General features: G+C 35.4%; 2 protein-coding genes across 5 annotated transcripts in view; one reads left to right on the top strand and one right to left on the bottom strand.

The window, feature by feature from the left end:
- The window catches only part of LOC144972241 (putative pyridoxal-dependent decarboxylase domain-containing protein 2), a 77,660-nt gene that overhangs the window by 1,746 nt on the left and 57,011 nt on the right, over positions 1-18,903 (top strand). For all 3 annotated transcript variants that reach the window (XR_013645318.1, XR_013645319.1, XM_078913286.1), the window contains exons 2-4: positions 8,854-8,930; positions 13,001-13,075; positions 15,201-15,326. Coding sequence is in view for 1 of the 3 variants with exons in the window: in XM_078913286.1 (XP_078769412.1) it covers positions 8,854-8,930; positions 13,001-13,075; positions 15,201-15,326 (278 nt within the window). In the remaining 2 variants the exon portion in view is untranslated. The remainder of the gene's footprint in view (positions 1-8,853; positions 8,931-13,000; positions 13,076-15,200; positions 15,327-18,903) is intronic.
- On the bottom strand, positions 1,649-4,653 carry LOC144972238 (uncharacterized). Of its 2 annotated transcripts, XR_013645317.1 has the most exons (3): positions 4,208-4,653; positions 3,359-3,443; positions 3,051-3,187 (listed from the first exon to the last, which is right to left on the bottom strand). XR_013645317.1 is itself a non-coding variant. In XM_078913281.1 (2 exons), the coding sequence occupies exons 1-2, from the start codon at positions 3,512-3,514 to the stop codon at positions 2,987-2,989; spliced, it is 357 nt and encodes a 118-aa protein (XP_078769407.1). In that variant the 5' UTR covers positions 3,515-4,653; the 3' UTR covers positions 1,649-2,986. The 2 variants fall into 2 exon arrangements, 1 of the variants encoding a protein (XP_078769407.1); XM_078913281.1 differs by having other exon boundaries at positions 1,649-3,187; positions 3,359-4,653.

Raw genomic sequence — 18,903 nt, 5'->3', positions numbered from 1 at the left:
GAAGCTTTCATCTGGAACATCACCAAAACATAACTCTTGCCAGGGCCCTTCCGCATGAATCGCACGAATGGAGCATCAGAAGAAGGCTCTGGTGGGGTTGAAACCTGTGGAAAAATTACAAGAAACAAGATGATAGGTATATTCTTATCATAAAAAAAAAAATTCAAATTTCAAAGTCAAACAACAGCTTACTTACCACCTGCAACTTCAGAAAACATGAAAATGAGTTATAAATATTACAAAATATTGCATTAAAGGTATGAAAAACTTCTTACAACAGCAAAAAAAGTCTTTGTGAGCTTGTTTATCTCGCATGTTATTTTGAGGTACTCCCCCACCTTCACCACTGGACAGTCTGATCTGGGAAAGATAAGTAAATATGGTTCTGGTATTACATTAAAGTCAAATAGAAAGTTGTGTTTATATCTCATATGTTAAGAAGTGTAATGCAATATGAAATAATAAAAGAACCTGCCCAAAGAAAAATATACAAATTAGCAAATAATATTAATAATGAGTCTAATAACATATAATCATTGAAATATTTATATGAAGAATTAAAAAGTCATGTTGTGAACTCTAGCAATTGCGTGAAGGCATGTTGGCAACTGTTTTCAGCCACTTCAGCTGGGAGGCTATTCCATTGTCGAGCAGTGGAAGGGAAAAAACGAATACAGGTGGGCGTCTGTTTTTGATGTTGGAATGGTTACTCTTGCTGTGTGTCCCCTCGTAGTTCTTGTACCGATATCTTTGATGTCGTTTGGAAGTTTAAGGCATGAACTGACTCTCTCTCTCTCTCTCTCTTCTCTCTCTCTCTCTCTCTCTCTCTCTCTCTCTTTCTCTCTCTCTCTCTCTCTCTCTCTCTCTCTCTCTCTCTTCTCTCTCTCTCTCTCTCTCTCTCTCTCTCTCTCTCTTTCTTTTGGTTCCTTTCTAGCAAATTGTCATATGGCGGAAAACACAAAGGGTCTCAGAGGGTTTTCATTTTGGGGCCCATTTTGACCAATTTTCAAAATACTCCAAACACATCATATTTGGTATCAAATGAAAGGTTAATCATTGCAGATTCAGAAAAATAGCTTTTGAAAGCAGCAGGCCTCTTACATGAGAGAAATTGTCAAAGAAAGACAACTCTTCCGTTTTTTTGAAAATTTCTGGTAATTCTCAGGATCACCAAAATTTCAATGCAAACCTGCCCCAGGCATTTGAAATCATCTTAAAACAGCATAACTAAGCAGCCCATGCATTTTTCTCAAAATAATAGCAGGATTCATGCCATATTTTTTTTTTTTAATGTAAAAAAAAAAAATACAAAAGGACACGAGTCGGAAAAATTTGAAGTTTTCATGTTTTTTTTATTTTAAAGTATAAAATTCTTTGAAATGTTATAAATAATCAATAAATCTAATATATACAGCAAATACAAATAAAGGTTAATATATACAATCAATTATAATTTTAAAAATAGTGCCCCCTGTTATCAATCGTAACTTGCTCCGAGGGCACTTTCGTCCAGCAGTAGTTGTCCGGAGGGCCCTGACTGATGAAGCTTTCATCTGGAACATCACCAAACACATAACTCTTGCCAGGGCCCTTCCGCATGAATCGCACGAATGGAGCATCAGAAGAAGGCTCTGGTGGGGTTTGAAACCTGTGGAAAAATTACAAGAAACAAGATGATAGGTATATTCTTATCATTAAAAAAAAATTCAAATTTCAAAGTCAAACAACAGCTTACTTACCACCTGCAACTTCAGAAAACATGAAAATGAGTTATAAATATTACAAAATATTGCATTAAAGGTATGAAAAACTTCTTACAACAGCAAAAAAAGTCTTTGTGAGCTTGTTTATCTCGCATGTTATTTTGAGGTACTCCCCCACCTTCACCACTGGACAGTCTGATCTGGGAAAGATAAGTAAATATGGTTCTGGTATTACATTAAAGTCAAATAGAAAGTTGTGTTTATATCTCATATGTTAAGAAGTGTAATGCAATATGAAATAATAAAAGAACCTGCCCAAAGAAAAATATACAAATTAGCAAATAATATTAATAATGAGTCTAATAACATATAATCATTGAAATATTTATATGAAGAATTAAAAAGTCATGTTGTGAACTCTAGCAATTGCGTGAAGGCATGTTGGCAACTGTTTTCAGCCACTTCAGCTGGGAGGCTATTCCATTGTCGAGCAGTGGAAGGGAAAAACGAATACAGGTGGGCGTCTGTTTTTGATGTTGGAATGGTTACTCTTGCTGTGTGTCCCCTCGTAGTTCTTGTACCGATATCTTTGATGTCGTTTGGAAGTTTAAGGCATGAACTGACTCTCTCTCTCTCTCTCTCTCTCTCTCTCTCTCTCTCTTTCTCTTTCTCTCTCTCTCTCTCTCTCTCTCTCTCTCTCTCTCTCTCTCTCTCTCTCTCTCTCTCTCTCTCTCTCTCTCTCTCTCTTTCTTTTGGTTCCTTTCTAGCAAATTGTCATATGGCGGAAAACACAAAGGGTCTCAGAGGGTTTTCATTTTGGGGCCCATTTTGACCAATTTTCAAAATACTCCAAACACATCATATTTGGTATCAAATGAAAGGTTAATCATTGCAGATTCAGAAAAATAGCTTTTGAAAGCAGCAGGCCTCTTACATGAAGAGAAATTGTCAAAGAAAGACAACTCTTCCGTTTTTTTGAAAATTTCTGGTAATTCTCAGGATCACCAAAATTTCAATGCAAACCTGCCCCCAGGCATTTGAAATCATCTTAAAACAGCATAACTAAGCAGCCCATGCATTTTTCTCAAAATAATAGCAGGATTCATGCCATATTTTTTTTTTTTAATGTAAAAAAAAAAAAATACAAAAGGACACGAGTCGGAAAAATTTGAAGTTTTCATGTTTTTTTTATTTTAAAGTATAAAATTCTTTGAAATGTTATAAATAATCAATAAATCTAATATATACAGCAAATACAAATAAAGGTTAATATATACAATCAATTATAATTTTAAAAAATAGTGCCCCCTGTTATCAATCGTAACTTGCTCCGAGGGCACTTTCGTCCAGCAGTAGTTGTCCGGAGGGCCCTGACTGATGAAGCTTTCATCTGGAACATCACCAAACACATAACTCTTGCCAGGGCCCTTCCGCATGAATCGCACGAATGGAGCATCAGAAGAAGGCTCTGGTGGGGTTGAAACCTGTGGAAAAATTACAAGAAACAAGATGATAGGTATATTCTTATCATTAAAAAAAAAATTCAAATTTCAAAGTCAAACAACAGCTTACTTACCACCTGCAACTTCAGAAAACATGAAAATGAGTTATAAATATTACAAAATATTGCATTAAAGGTATGAAAAACTTCTTACAACAGCAAAAAAAGTCTTTGTGAGCTTGTTTATCTCGCATGTTATTTTGAGGTACTCCCCCACCTTCACCACTGGACAGTCTGATCTGGGAAAGATAAGTAAATATGGTTCTGGTATTACATTAAAGTCAAATAGAAAGTTGTGTTTATATCTCATATGTTAAGAAGTGTAATGCAATATGAAATAATAAAAGAACCTGCCCAAAGAAAAATATACAAATTAGCAAATAATATTAATAATGAGTCTAATAACATATAATCATTGAAATATTTATATGAAGAAAAGTAGCTGAAATAAATGTACAACTAATTAGAGAAATTTTACTGATGTTATCTGAATCATACAAGAAAGAAAAATGGTGGGAATCAAATTAAATGAAAGGGAACATAATTCTATTCAAATTTGATAAAAATAACGTCTATTTATCATTTTCATAAATTTAATCTAAATTTAGTTGATTTCTTATGGGTCGCCAGCCATGCCATTATCGTGAATCAGCCGCCATATTGGTTTCGCTATTCTGTGGCATAGCAGTTTTCCAAACTTTGCCGTATCGCACATTAAATCAAGGCATTTCAAGCCAAAATAACATCATCCTGCGTAGTTGTGGGTTTCTATCTTGTTATTCGTCATATATTTACAATAAAATAAGTCGATTATCGACTTTCAGGGGTTAGAAATGGAATTATCAGAATCAAAACAATCGAAGCCGGCTTGATTCTGCTATGGAAAAACTGCTATGGAAGAGCGACACACAGAAAAACGGGCATTAAAACTAACACAAATCCTTTGAATTTCACAATGATTATACTAAAATACTTAAAATTATAATAAAAATAGTCAACTTACCAATTTTCACTCGTCGAAGTTATCGGATAACGTTTTAGGGCCGTAAACAAAAACTGCAGCTATGGAAAAACGATGTAGACACCGGATGTTTTGACTCGTATTTTACAGGAAGTAAGAGCCTCGCTATGGAAGAATTACGAAGTCCCCAAAACTTTGTGTTTTCTAAAACGGCCGTTTTTCTTTATTTTAAGCATGAAATCATAATTATTTTTAAAAATGAAACTCATTCTCCGATTTTTTAATGTTTTATTTCACAAAATATGGCCATTCAAAGAATTTCTGAGTTGATTTCATGTTTCTTTAACGCAGTTTTCCGAAACTACCGTGGCTGAAATGAAAACGTTTGTTGTCGCCAAAACCCATAAAAAAACACTTCAACAAACAATATCTTAATAACAACAAAATATTTTTTTTTCAAACTGCTCACACAGGTTCCTTAACCATAAATCAACACATAACACACAAAAAAATAAGTGAATTTGGATTTTTTCATAGAAATAAGTTTATTTCAAAAGGAGACCCCCATTTTGGGCCTTCTTGTGTTTTCTGCCATATATTTGTCCCCACTCCGATCTCAAAAAGTACATTCTAAAAAGAATAGATAATTAAAAATCAAACAAACAGAAATATTCAAAGCGCGACCAAATGGTCAGGTAGAGAAAACAAACAAAAAACAATAATTTTTAAAAATAAAAACAATTTTAAGAAGTTCATGCTCAGAAGCGGAACATGGCCAAACAAAAAAGGAGGAAAGAAGAGACTCGCTCAAAAAAAAAAAAAAAGAAACAGAAAGATAGGGTGTATTTTTGGTGGGTTTTTTTTTTTTCTTTTTTTTTTTCGCGTTAAACTTAAAAAAAAAAAATTAAACAGGTATGTGAATATATAGTAGCGAGTGAATAGTCAAGTGTGTAATGATACATCATTAATATTGAGAGTCAGATCACTTTACTGACGTGAACCCCCTGGTGACTCAATTTACACATAAGTAAATAAATAAATGAATTAATAAAACTACATTTTACTTAAGCAGTCTGCTTAAAATTTTATTCTTACCATAATGATTTTTTTGGGTGATTGTTAGAACTATTTTTTGTCAACCAATGAGCCTCCATTTTTAATCATCCTGTTACATCTCGAGAGGGAGAGAGAGGGAGAGAGAGAGAAAGTTCCCTCGGAAATAGAGCAGGGAATAGTGATAATTATCATAATAATATTAATGATAATATAATGATGATAATAATAATAACAATCATTATTATTATTATTATTATTATTATTATTATTATTATTATTATTATTATTATTATTATTATTATTATTATAGTAATAATTATTGACAAAAAAAAAAGAACAGAACAAATAAATCTAAAGCAAATTATTTAATGAATTAAAATTATCGGAGAAATAAAAAATTAAACTAATTTTTTTAAAACTCCTGCTCAGAATGACTCAGAACAAAAGTGTAAACAATGAACATCATTTGGGAAGAAAAAAAAAAAAGGGAGTGACCGGATTCGAACCTGTGCAGCTAAAAGGAGCAAAATGAAAGGTGGCCTAACTCTAACCCACTGAGCTGTCTATCCACACGGATATCGTGTATCTTAAAATTCATATATGAGCTAGACATTTTTTCACCATCTTTGCTTCCTTGTTTCGATAGTTATTTTCATCTCTGATTCGAATATGTTGGATCTAGTTTTGTGGACGTGTGATAATAAATTGTATTGTCTTGTATGAAGAAGGAAGGAAAAAAACAGGTGTGGTCGGTTTTGGGGCGAACAACACCTAGCCTAGGTATTCGTCTGCGAAATAAACTCCCAGCCATCATCATTATCCACAAAATTGTGGTCAGAATGAACAAAAGATGATCAATGAAGTTAACAGGTAGGTAGGCAGTGAAAGTTTTTATGGTTGGTGGACTATGAACAGATTTGATGATTAACAACTTTCTTGCTGGTTGAAAATAAAAAAAGGCGAATTGCCAGTTTGACGTTTTCAGTTCAAAGTGACAAAAACTTTAATTTCATGGATCCATTTGCTTTTTTTTTTTTTTTTTTTTTTTTTAAAGCTGGACTAGACATTTGATCACTATTTACTTTCATCTTGTTTTAAATATCTCTTGATATTAACTGATTTGGCACAATGGAGAGAAGTTTGGTATGAAATATTTTCATATATATTATGTGGTTTTTACAAGAAATAATTTCAGGCTTTGTTTGCTTTAGCAAAAGGCATTCCTGATCACAGCGTACACAAGGATAACAGTTTAGTTGAGACGGTATCCCGTTCTTGACACCTGCTGACCCGGTCACGGTGAGCGGTCAATCACCGAGAGGAATTTCCCTAACGGGGATTGCCGTTTTGCTCAATTTAACAATGTTTTGTTTTATTGTCTGTAAGACACCCATATTGAATGAGTTGAAATATCACTACTTGGTATAAAAGTTTATATTTTCTACTTTTACAGTGTGTTTTTTATTTTTTCATAGTATTACTAGATTTCTCAATATAAGTTATCAATGAACGGTAACAAATTAAACCAAAAATATAGTGGCTGCAACATTTCAAAAATTAGAGAGAAAAAAACGTTGCTATGGATTTGTCTGAATTTTATGTATTATAAAGACAAGATGTAAATACTTCTCCTCACAAAAACAGTATTTGTCCTCAACAAAAATATATCCGCTACGAGCATTCAAACTCGTCAGTGTAGTTTGGGCCTGGTCTTTAACTGCATTGCGTTGATGACAAATCGCATTTTATTCATATCATTGATAATGCCGGATGCTCTTTTTTCCCAATTTTGCTGTTGTTTGGTGACAGCTCTCTGTGCCTTGTTCTTCCAAGAAGTCTAAGTCCAAACTTATATTGAGTGATGTGTGGTATGCAGTGGTACTCAAGGAGGTGTGTTTTGGGATTATTTTGTTTGGAAAATATTTTCTGTATGTATCCGTGTAATGTTTTATTGCACTTTGAATATATTGGATTGTCTCTGCTTTGATCGGTTTTGTGTGTGAAATAAAGTTGTGCACATGACTATAGGCCTTGTTTATATTGTCGAAAATTAATCCAATACTGCATGCGTCGTCAATGATGAGTTGGTCGTGGGTGCAGTTCTTTGTTTGTTGGATAATTGGAAGTGTGAGTTGCGTGTTGACTTTTTCTTGTAAATATTTGTGGCAGTGGTTGCCAATGAATGACCTGCTGTGGTAATCCTGTGGTTTAATGCGGTATTCTGTCCAATTCAGAGGCAATAAGACCATCCCTGAGGGTGAGTGGCTCGTGCATGAGATTTGAAAGTCTCTCCTGCGTTTTGGAGTTTGTTGTTATATTCTACTCTGTCGATATCAAACATGCAAGTGCAACCCGTTTCAAGGTTGATTTATTTATTTTTAGCGTCTTGGCAATGAGCAAACACAAAGAAGCTAATGAGTCGTTTGTTCAATGTGCTATATAATGTGTACTTTTTACACATAAATTATGAGTGTGTTCCTTGCTTGTCCAATGCCGTGTCAGTCCCATAGACTAAAAGAATGTCATTAGAATAATTTGAACATTTAAATGGTTTCTTGCGGGCACATTTCTATTTTTGTGTTAAACAAATCATACCACATGTCCTACATAATGAATTCACTGCTTGGTTATGACTTGCAATTGTGTGGTCCATGCTGTAAGAGAAAATTCAAAATTGACTGAGCGATGTAAGCAATGATGTAGTGAATTAATGAATAAAATGAGTTTTAAAACACTCTGTATTATCCATGCATACATAACATTGTACATAAAATTTGGAACAAGAAAAACCATAAACTTCACCCAATTTGGTGAAAGAAAGGGGGAGCAGGAAAATTCTAACATATTTTGAAATTGAACTTGGATCATTTACACGTAAGTCTAATGCTCAAGCAGTTGAGCTAAGTTGAGGCCCAACACACAATGTCATTTAAAATTAAACATTAGCAAGATAATTGAAATTATGCAATTTAAAAATCAAATTAACTCATCATTGAAAAAATAGGGGAAAAAATATAATTAACAATAAAACTGCAGCGAAATATTACGTTTCAAGAACAAGGCTAAAGAAGTACATTATTACCTGACCTACCGTGGAAAAATAATCGTTACAAAATAATGAAAACTGAAGAGTAAATGAAACTTACCTCATTTCGTAGTAAAACTTGTGCCTTGTGAATCACACCGAAAAATTTGAAATTTATGGGAACGTTTTTTTATAATCCTGAGGTAATTACAAGTAATTTTATTTAAATGTTATAGAAAAATAGGTGAATTTGAATCACGGCATGTGGAATAAGTACTGGAGGTATTGAAATAAAAGTTGGACCGATGGAAAGAGGAGGTCTGCGAGAATTCTTTGCATTTTGGGTGGAGTTGCATCGTCACGAAGATCGTGAGGTTAATTGGTACGGAAATCGTCCATTGGTATCACCCAATGCACGTCAAATCTACGTTCTGGGAATTGATATCAGCTGACTGCTCTTGACCCGGTTACCTGTCGGGTGAGGTTACGTCGGCGCTCGGAACAGCGGGAAACTAAACGATCAGATTTATAGTGCAGTTTAGACGCCGTGTGATATACATCCATTGATTATTTAGTTGTTTTGTTTTTTTTTGTTTTCTTTCCCCAGAAATTGATGAACCCAATGCTGGATGAGATGGAGGCCAGTGTAGCGAAAAACAACGCCATCTTGGATAAGATTAGCAAGTAGGTTTCATTTCTTTCAGTATCAATATCATTAAGCACTTGGAATTTAAGCTCACAGTTAAAACCAGAAGTGAAGCACATGTAAACAGTTTTTATTTTTTAATGCTGTCGATAGGTCTCTAGAGTCAGTATTAGATTTTCATGGATAAATAACTAGTTGTCTTTTCTAATACGGCAATGATCATTTTATTCTACCCCCGCCCAAAAAATAGTACCGCGTAATGATATCACGTTTACAATAATGATTTGTGACGTCAGATTATCAGGTGTTAAATTTCACCAAAACTAGATTTTGAAACTTAGAAGTATCAAAGTATTTTTTATAAATGTCTTTTATTCAGAGATAACAAAATCAGAATCGTTTGAGGGGTAGCATAAATGAATTCTTTCACTGACGTTTTGGAAATCAAACTTTGATCCCAATGGGCACTCTCAAGCTCGTTCAGTGAGTGGTACACGTTGGGAACTCCAAGAAGCAAAAGTGTAAAAATGATATATTATTCCACCCCTCTCATTGGAAAGCCCTATCATTTCTTCGTAAATACGTAATTTTTGTATAATGCTTTGAACGATTTGAAAAAAATTATTCAATAATTGCAGAATATTTTTGCATATTTTATTGGGTGAAACAAGGTGTAAAAGAAAGCTTATGATTATAAATAATCTTTTGGTTTGCATGAATACAAATCGAACATTTTTAGTTTTGGGTCAAATTGTCATTCAAGCAGATGGAGAAAGATACAAATTATGGTGAATAGAAGTACTACTACCATACCATTTGGTTACAAAATATCTAATAATCTGACTTGGAGGGGTGGAATAATAAATACCAAGAGATGAAAGATGTGTTATTTTCCAATAGAATGTTACCTTGTTAAATCATGAATAGAAGGCCGTTGACCTACTCGGCCAGATGATATTGTGATTTAGTTTGAAACTTGAAGCCTGGGGACTTTGAACAATCATGATGAATACACTAGCTTCCAATTTGAACAAGTTGAGAATAGAGGTGGATGCCTGAAACCTGGGACTAACTGTAGGTAAAAATGGAAAGGCTTTGAATAGGAGTTGAACAAACACGGACAGTTCAATTGAAAACAAAACAAAACGTGTTGCTACTCGTTTTTGTCATATTTCTTGTTCACTGTTCCTTTGTTTATTGTTTTGCTGATGAAGGGTTTGTAGCCAAAACATTGTTTTGTTCCATTTTTTTGTATTGTTTCCATCCAAATCCTTTCCATTTTCTGTCTGCATTCTGTCAATATCCTATTCTAAGTCAAAGTGATACCAAGCTGCTAGCAGAATGCAGACAGAAAATGGAAAGGATTTGGATGGAAACAATACAAAAAATGGAACAAAACAATGTTTTGGCTACAAACCCTTCATCAGCAAAACAATAAACAAAGGAACAGTGAACAAGAAATATGAATAAAATAGCTTCAGAAAAGAACAAAATACCAAACACGGAATGTGCTTCGGGTTCAAAACCCTTCTTTAGCCAACAGCAAAAAAACCCCAATGAAAACATGAATATATATGACTACAAAACAGATTGGCCACAGAGCATTATTCGGTATATCCTGTCTATGTATTTGCTTTCATTGGGTTTTGTTTTTGTTGTTTTTTTGTTGTTTTGGCTGAAGAAGGCTTTTGAGCCCGGATTGTTCTTTGTTTGGTATTTTGTTCGATTTTTTCAAAAGCTGTTTTATTCTCTTTTTTTTTTTCTTTTTCTTTTTTTTTTTTTGATATTATAACACACATTTTCAACTGTCACAGCCTTATCAACTCTATCACAGTGATTAGGAAAACAATTAAGATTTAATATTTGGCAGAAGTGATTTTGATTGAAACTTGTTGTCCAACTGAAGAAGAGGGGAAGGAGATGGTGACAGAGGAATAGAGGGGAAGGATTTGAAATCTGTTGTCATCAACTGAGAATTGCTTGGGCGAGAGCTTTCACTAGAGTGTGAGTCGAATGTAGATCCCAAGAAAACTGATTTTATAATGTTGCCACCTGTTGCATTGGGAGACTGGAGAGTGGCCATTAATGTCATGGGTTTGGTTGAAGCGGTGTGTTGGATGTGTGTGTGTGTGTGTGTGTATGTGTATGTGTGTGTGTTTGTGTGTGTGTGTATGTGTGTGTGTGTGTTTGTCTGTCAGGGGAGGGTTGGGGTAGATTGGTGGATGATATGTCGTGTCTATTTAAAGACGTGATATAGATTTAGGGAAGAGAGGCAAAGCCTATCAGGAAGGAAGAGGGAAGATGGTGTTTGGTGTGGAGTGTTTTCTGACTTGATTGGAGTCAAAGTTACCCTGTGATTGATACGTGTTGGGTATTGTGTGGTGTGTATTATTTGACAGAGTCGTGTTGTGGGGATTGTATGGTGTGTTTTATTTGACAGAGTCGTGTTGTGGGGATTGTATGGTGTGTATTATTTGACAGAGTCATGTTGTGGGGATTGTATGGTGTGTATTATTTGACAGAGTCGTGTTGGGGATTGTATGGTGTGTATTATTTGACAGAGTCGTGTTGGGGATTGTATGGTGTGTATTATTTGACAGAGTCGTGTTGGGGATCATGGTTCATTCTTCTTTGAAGTCCCAGCAGACTGTGGTTATTGTTAGTTGTATTCTCAGATTCGAGTTAACGATTCATGTGGACAATATTTATTTCAATCAGACATCTTACATAGTGGCCAACCGGCCTGATGGAATTGGATTCGATAGTCTGATGTCACTTCGGCCATCGTGGTTCTAAACATAGAAAATCTGTACTTTTTATTCTTCATGCTGGCTAGAACTTTTCATATGTCTTGTGATCAAAATGTGTAAAAATCAAAACATGATCAGATTTATGTTTTTTTTTTCCCTCTGGATACGCTTTTATGCTCGTCGGAGAAATATTTCATATAAGGGCGTCCGCCATTGTTCTGACAGTTTAGAGCCAGTTTCTAAGTTACCTTGCGTCATTACAAGGGAAGTGACGTCACTACTGTCGAAGCGTATTGGGACGGTCTGGATTTGGCATTCTGGGAAACTTTATGTTTTTTTTACTAGGGAATTAAAACGAGGAACAGGAAAATGCTCTCAGTCTAGATTATGTTATATTATTATAGTCCAAAAATGCTTCAGTTTTGGATCATGATGATTTTGTCTGTTGGGCTGTCCACTTTTAGCAAAGCTAGAGGTGCCTAAATATGACCCAGTAAGATGGAGAGAAAGATTAAGTGAGTAAATGTGACTCATGATATATATATATATATATATATATATATTATATATATATATATATTATATATATATATATATAATATATATTATATTTATATATATATATATATATATATAGTGAGTAAATGTGATATTTATATGTGAGTCACATTTACTCACTTTATCTTTCTCTCCACTGTCCCGTTTTAGCCCTTTCCACAGTTGGCCGCCATGATAATATTGCGACTTCTTTCAGATTTAGTCGTAGTCAGTGTGTGTTTTTTATGTTGTTGTTTTTTAAAAATGGTGTGTGGTTTTTAAACAACCTGTTCCATCACACTGTAGTTTGTTGTTGTTGTGTAAGCTATCACAGTGTTCCAAGACGTTGACTCGACCAGCAATAACCGACTAAATCATCAGAAAAGGTGATACAAACCTGCTACAAGCTGTGGACTGTAAAAAGTCATCATTAAAAACGAATATAACAGCTTCAAAAAAGAACAAAATTCCAAACACGGAACGTTTGGGGCTCAAAACCCTTCTGTAGCCAACAAGAAAAAAAAAACCAACGAAGCATAAATATATTACTAAAAAGTCAGATTGACGACCTGAGAACTATTTGGTTCATCCTCTCTAAAGTTTTCATTGTTTTTTGTTGTTGGCTGAGAAGGGTTTTTGAGCCCGAAACGTTCTGTGTTTGGTATATTTATTTTTTGAAGCTGTTCTATTCATTTTTTGTGCATAATTTTTTTAAGCAGAAAAGGTGAATATTTGACTGAAGTGCATTGAATTTAAATTCTCTCATTTTTTCGTAAATCTGCGTGGATGTGTGAGAATGTTGTCCATCGGTTTTCCCTCAGAGACATGGAGGCTGACAGAAAACAGAGATTCAAAAAGATTTTACAGTCTCACATCCCAGAAGAGCTACAGGGAAGGTATTTATTGATTCATTATTTTATAACCACCTTGTTTTAGTAGATGGGGAAGGAAACGGAGGAGTAGTTTTTTATTTATTTATTTATTTTTTTTTTTTTTTGCTGTTCTGTTTTTTAAACCTTTTTTTAAACGCTTTTATTCATGTGATGAAATTGTGGCAGCTCAAAGTCCAAATTTATACAGCTGTTCCAGATTATATTTGGTATCACAATGTGCAGCTATTTGATCTTGGGGTATCATGACACTCGCTTTCGGATCAGATGGTCCTGGGTTTGAGCCTCACTCAGCGCATTGTTGATTCCTTGGAGAAGGCTCTTTACTCACATTTTCTCACCGTAGTCAGGTGTAAAATGAGTACCTGACCGTTTACAGCGTTGTCTCTGTCGCAAAAATTGTAATTTCGCTAAGACATCCTGTCCTGTAAGCTAACAATTGTTTTGTACTCAAAATGACGAGGGTTCAAAACAAGGGTGAACTTACTTTGGCACATGACTATAGATAGAACGAAGTTGACGTCGTTCAGGTCTTTGTTACGATTTTTGCCATCCGTGTTTATGAGTAATTATCACCAAACTTTATAGATAGAACGAAGTTGACGTCACTCAGGTCTTTGTTATTGTTTTTTTTTTTGACATCCATGGTTATGAGTAATTCTCACTAAACTGTAACAACCAGACTATAAACGTTTAAGGTTATACAGAGTTTTGTGTCTTGATCCATTATACTTCCGGATGGCAATGTTGTGAGTTTTTTAGCCAAACGTATACTATCTATAGAATATAAGAGTATATCTAGTAATGGAAGATGATAAAAGTAGATCTTCAGTAGGCCCATGGAACCAGAGTTTATCCTGGTTTTTAAATGGCAATAGCAATTGCTTGCTACTCCCTGGATAGGACTCTATCGCAAAGTACTTTCCACCAGATCTTTCAAACCCAGCTACCCAATTACTGCTGGGTGGACAGAGATCGAGGGGGGGGGGGGGGGGCTCACATGGTATCCCAGCCCCCTTTGGTTGTGAAGCGAGGGCTCTATTTCCTGAACAATCAGGACCCCAAGATCGTAGAAGTGACATTTGATCTATATTTACATCCCTTGGTTATTTGCACGACTCGGTGGCCATGCGATATGACTCTTGGTTTCTAACCTGAATGTCCCTGGTTCGAGTCCTGCAAATCACATTCCTCCTTTGTACTCGGGTATAGAATGAGTACATGGCAGATAACAGCGTTGTTTCTCTCCACTGGTGTCATGTCTCGCTCTTCATGTTAAGTACTGTTGTTGGCTTGGGACCCATTTTAAAGCGCTTTGAGCACATGTAATGCATACCTTATTTACCACCTAAAACCCAACAATGTGAAAGTCTACCAGTCTTCAAACGGCATTTAAAAACCGATCTTTTTCATTCTGCTTATCGTGATTCTATGTGAAATTTGAACAAGGTATATCTGTGATTGTTGTGGTGATTTTGTAGTCCAATGATTGAACATAATGTGATACTAAAAAAAAAAAAAACTATTGTAAAGCACTTCTGAGTACTATTTGTGGATACTGGTGCTATATCAAATAATAATAATAGTATTAATAATAATAATAATAATAATAATAATAATAATAATAATAATAATAATAATAATAATAATAATAATAAATGATGATAATAATAACAATTCGTAAAATGACCACATTTTGCCTCCAAGTTCAGTCTTCATGAGCATCTCTCAGTCATTGAATCTCATTGAAAATGAAAGTCGATGCCAGACTGCATCATTTTAAGGATTTTGAAGTGTTTTTTAATTGTGCTGCTATGTGAGTGGTTTTGAGCTATGACATTCAGAAGTGCCTGGGTTCGAGCCTCGCGCAGTGCATAGTTGAGTCCTTGGAAAAGGCTCTTTATTCACATTCTCTCACCATTCTTGGGTGTAAAATGAGTACCTGATTGTAACAGTGTTGTCTCTATCAGACAAAAATGTAATATGGCCTAACAGAGGTCATGTTATGTGTTGCTGTTCATCAGGGACCCTTTGTAAAGCGCTTTGAACGCGTTTAGTGAAAGTTGCGCTCTATAGAAGCTTAACTTTTTGTTGTTTTTTTTATTTTGACTTGTTTTTCTTTCATCCATAGTGGTAAGTCTGAGAGTGAAGTGATGGAACTGGTGAAACAGCTCATCTTTTATGAGGAAGTCGAGGATGAGGAAGAGGATGAAAACGATGGAGAAGGTGACGGCCAGACACACAACATACAACTCAAGTAAGTTGTAATGAATTGTGTTGTAGCCATGGGTGAGGTCATTGAATTGGGATGGAGAAGGTGATGGCCAGACACACAACATACAACTCAAGTAAGTTGTAATGAATTGTGTTGTAGCCATGGGTGAGGTCATTGAATTGGGATGGAGAAGGTGACGGCCAGACACACAACATACAACTCAAGTAAGTTGTAATAAATGATGTTGTAGCCATGGGTGAGGTCATTGAATTGGGATGGAGAAGGTGACGGCCAGACACACAACATACAACTCAAGTAAGTTGTAATGAATGATGTGTTGTAGCCATGGGTGAGGTCATTGAATTGGGATGGAGAAGGTGATGGCCAGACACACAACATACAACTCAAGTAAGTTGTAATGAATGATGTGTTGTAGCCATGGGTGAGGTCATTGAATTGGGATGGAGAAGGTGACGGCCAGACACACAACATACAACTCAAGTAAGTTGTAATGAATGATGTTGTAGCCATGGGTGAGGTCATTGAATTGGGATGGAGAAGGTGATGGCCAGACACACAACATACAACTCAAGTAAGTTGTAATGAATGATGTTGTAGCCATGGGTGAGGTCATTGAATTGGGATGGAGAAGGTGATGGCCAGACACACAACATACAACTCAAGTAAGTTGTAATGAATTGTGTTGTAGCATGGGTGAGGTCATTGAATTGGGATGGAGAAGGTGATGGCCAGACGCACAACATACAACTCAAGTAAGTTGTAATGAATTGTGTTGTAGCCATGGGTGAGGTCATTGAATTGGGATGGAGAAGGTGATGGCCAGACGCACAACATACAACTCAAGTAAGTTGTAATGAATGATGTTGTAGCCATGGGTGAGGTCATTGAATTGGGATGGCCAGACTCACTCACCACATACAACTTGGAAGTAATATTTGTCCTTTTCGCTTCTCTGATGCCTTTGTCATTGTAGATTTTGCTGCCTGGCACAGTTCTTTGTCAGTTGTCAGTTTGGTCTTTCTCCATTTTGTTTCTTTATTCCTTCTTTTCCTTTAAATACGAGATATTTTGATGGAAAACTATGCTGTTCTAAGCCACAACAAGAAATGAAGTGATTTCGAAAGTGCCAGAAGACAATAGACAATAAAATTTTCGCAGCGGTGTTAGGGTTTCGAACCCTCGACTTTACTGGTACAGCAACTCCGCCTGGCCGGGGAGAGCATGACTCTAGCGTATGAGCTATCCACGCGCCACGTAAAAGAAAAGCTGTGCCTTTAGTAGTTCAGTGAACTCAACTTGACCGCATGCCTTACCACCCAGTCAGCCCCCTTCGCCTTTGTGAGGTCGTGACCTCGGGGTCATGATAACAATTACCTGTTGAATGATTGTCACTCACAGTCATTACGCGTGTTGGTTTACTTTGTAAGTTTAATATGGTCATGAACACAAAGAAATTTACAGAAAGAAAATATTTAGAAAATAATTGGTATTATGATATAAATTTGATTTTCATAGTGTTAGTTGAAAGGAAATTACTGTTTATTATAAATTATTCATATTTTGAGAAATAATTAACTTACTTTTAACTTTACCACCAAAATGCAAAAACACGACACGATCTAATGCAATAAAACCTGGTTCAATTTAATGACAAACATAAAGAGAATTTACTTACGTCGTCTCTAAATGGACTTGTCAATCATTCCATAGTAATAGCCTTTTATGTTTGGGATACCGTAATTGTTTCGTATCAGTCACCGAAGTACACAATGAAGACAATCTTTTCTCACAGTTTGAATAACAGAAAACAGAGATAATTCCAAACTCCGTGATGGTTTTAAACATAAACCACAATCGCATATTTATTTGTACAAAGCGTAAATTATGTGTATTATCTATCTGACTTTATGTCTGTATGTGTATGACTGCAAAACTGTCTGTCGGCATGAGCGTATGTGTGTATCTGAGTGGTATTAGCATCGCTCTTTCAAGTCGTAGAGAGAGGGAGGGGAGAGGGAGGGTTTGAATCCAAGTTCCTGCTCTATTATGCCACTTTTATTTCAGTCAAAAGTTTCATGATAATTTCAAATTGTTTAGGTGTCTCTACCTGTCTAATACGTTGTAAACTGTCCTGTATTGTTTCCTGATAATTTAGTTGGTCATTTTCTGTCGTTCTTTTCTAATCTTATCTTCTTTTCTGGTGCATGAGACTGTAAGTCAGGGGAAACTTGAAGAAGACTGGTTGTCATTATTGTCTGTAATTGTGCTGATTCCTCCCTCATTGAAACTGTTCTTTTCTCGATTTTACCTATTGTAGAATGTAATGCCTCTTCTCCCTGTTCCCCTAAAAGCCCTAATCCAAATCTGTATTTGTCAATGAAAGGGGCGCAGTGCTTCTCAAGTATGTGATGTTTTGGGAGAAGTTTTTCAGGGGAAATAACTGGCCATATAATGATTTATGGAAATCTGAATGTGTTGTAGATCATCAGTTTTGATTGGTTTTGTGTGTGAAACTAATTCATGTACCTCACTAAATGCATCGTTGATGTGATCAAAAACCTCTCTTATATCATGTGCGAAGTCAAGAATGCTGGTGTCTGTGGTGTAAGATGCGTTAATTTTTGTAACATTGTCAGTGAGTTGTTGGTATACTTTGTTCTTTAAATATTTATGACAATGGTTTCCGATAAAGCTTCTACTGTGGTAAAATTGTGGGGTGATTGCATTTGTTTTCAGAATATCATCAAGGGTGATGCATACGGGTCCACATCTTTCTGTGAGTTCCTCTTTTTGTAATGATGAATTCTCCATTCCTTCTTTTCATCTTCTAAATCGGGAAGTAACAAGTAAGAAGTGTGATCATTTAATTTCTTTGTTAAATCTATATATCTCTGCCAGTTTTTTCCGTACTTTTGAAATATTTCAATTTCTTCATTTTCATTATTTACTTCATCAAACAATAAACGATCCAGTTTGTCCACACTACTTTCGAGTAACTTGTGATGTCTTAATGTGATGCCTAACAAACAGTGTAGATATGGCGGACATATTCTGTGTAATGGAATGTCAAGAATGGGTGGGTGGATACTGTTATTGTATGAGTGTGCATTTTTCTTCAAGCCCTTTCCGTGTTCTAAAAACCTATTGTAATCACGATGAAGAAGAAACCAATTTCGTAATTGTGTATTTTCTATTTGTAAATTTTGTATGTCTGTTTTCTTTACAAAACACCACAGACATGGGTATGCACCACAAGCACCTGAAAGACCATTCATTTTTGTTATAAAGTCATAATCACCAAACAGAAACAAGCTAACTTTTTTCCCTTTCCATTTAAAAAGATTCAAGTCATACAGCTGTCTTTTAATGTCTTCAAAAAAAAAGTCCTAAATTTTTCCTAGAATCCCTAGTCCTTGCCATTGTAACCATAATATGATTGTATTTGGAATTTGGATTTTCTCTATTTATTATGGCCATGCTGAGTTTCAAACTCCCTTTACCGTGGTCACCACCGACTTTGATCCAGATTTCATTACTAGGGATGGCCCCTTTATACCAAGTTAATTCGTTTTCAAATTTGTCAAACATTTTGGTAACA

This window comes from Berghia stephanieae, chromosome 5, assembly GCF_034508935.2.
Source record: "Berghia stephanieae isolate SIO BIC M18660-M18661 chromosome 5, UCSD_Bste_1.3, whole genome shotgun sequence".
NCBI lineage: Eukaryota > Metazoa > Mollusca > Gastropoda > Nudibranchia > Aeolidiidae > Berghia > Berghia stephanieae.
The sequence above is the reverse complement of the archived record's forward strand: the minus strand, read 5'-3'. Positions and strand labels throughout refer to the sequence as shown.

What these genes read in the sequence shown, in the direction of transcription:
- LOC144972238 (XM_078913281.1), bottom strand. Translation starts at nt 3,514, where the DNA reads ATGAGATATAAACACAACTTTCTATTTGACTTTAATGTAATACCAGAA. An exon ending in CAAAGACTTTTTTTGCTGTT is followed by an intron (nt 3,188 to 3,358) that starts GTAAGAAGTTTT and finishes ATTTTTCCACAG; the next exon opens with GTTTCAACCCCACCAGAGCC.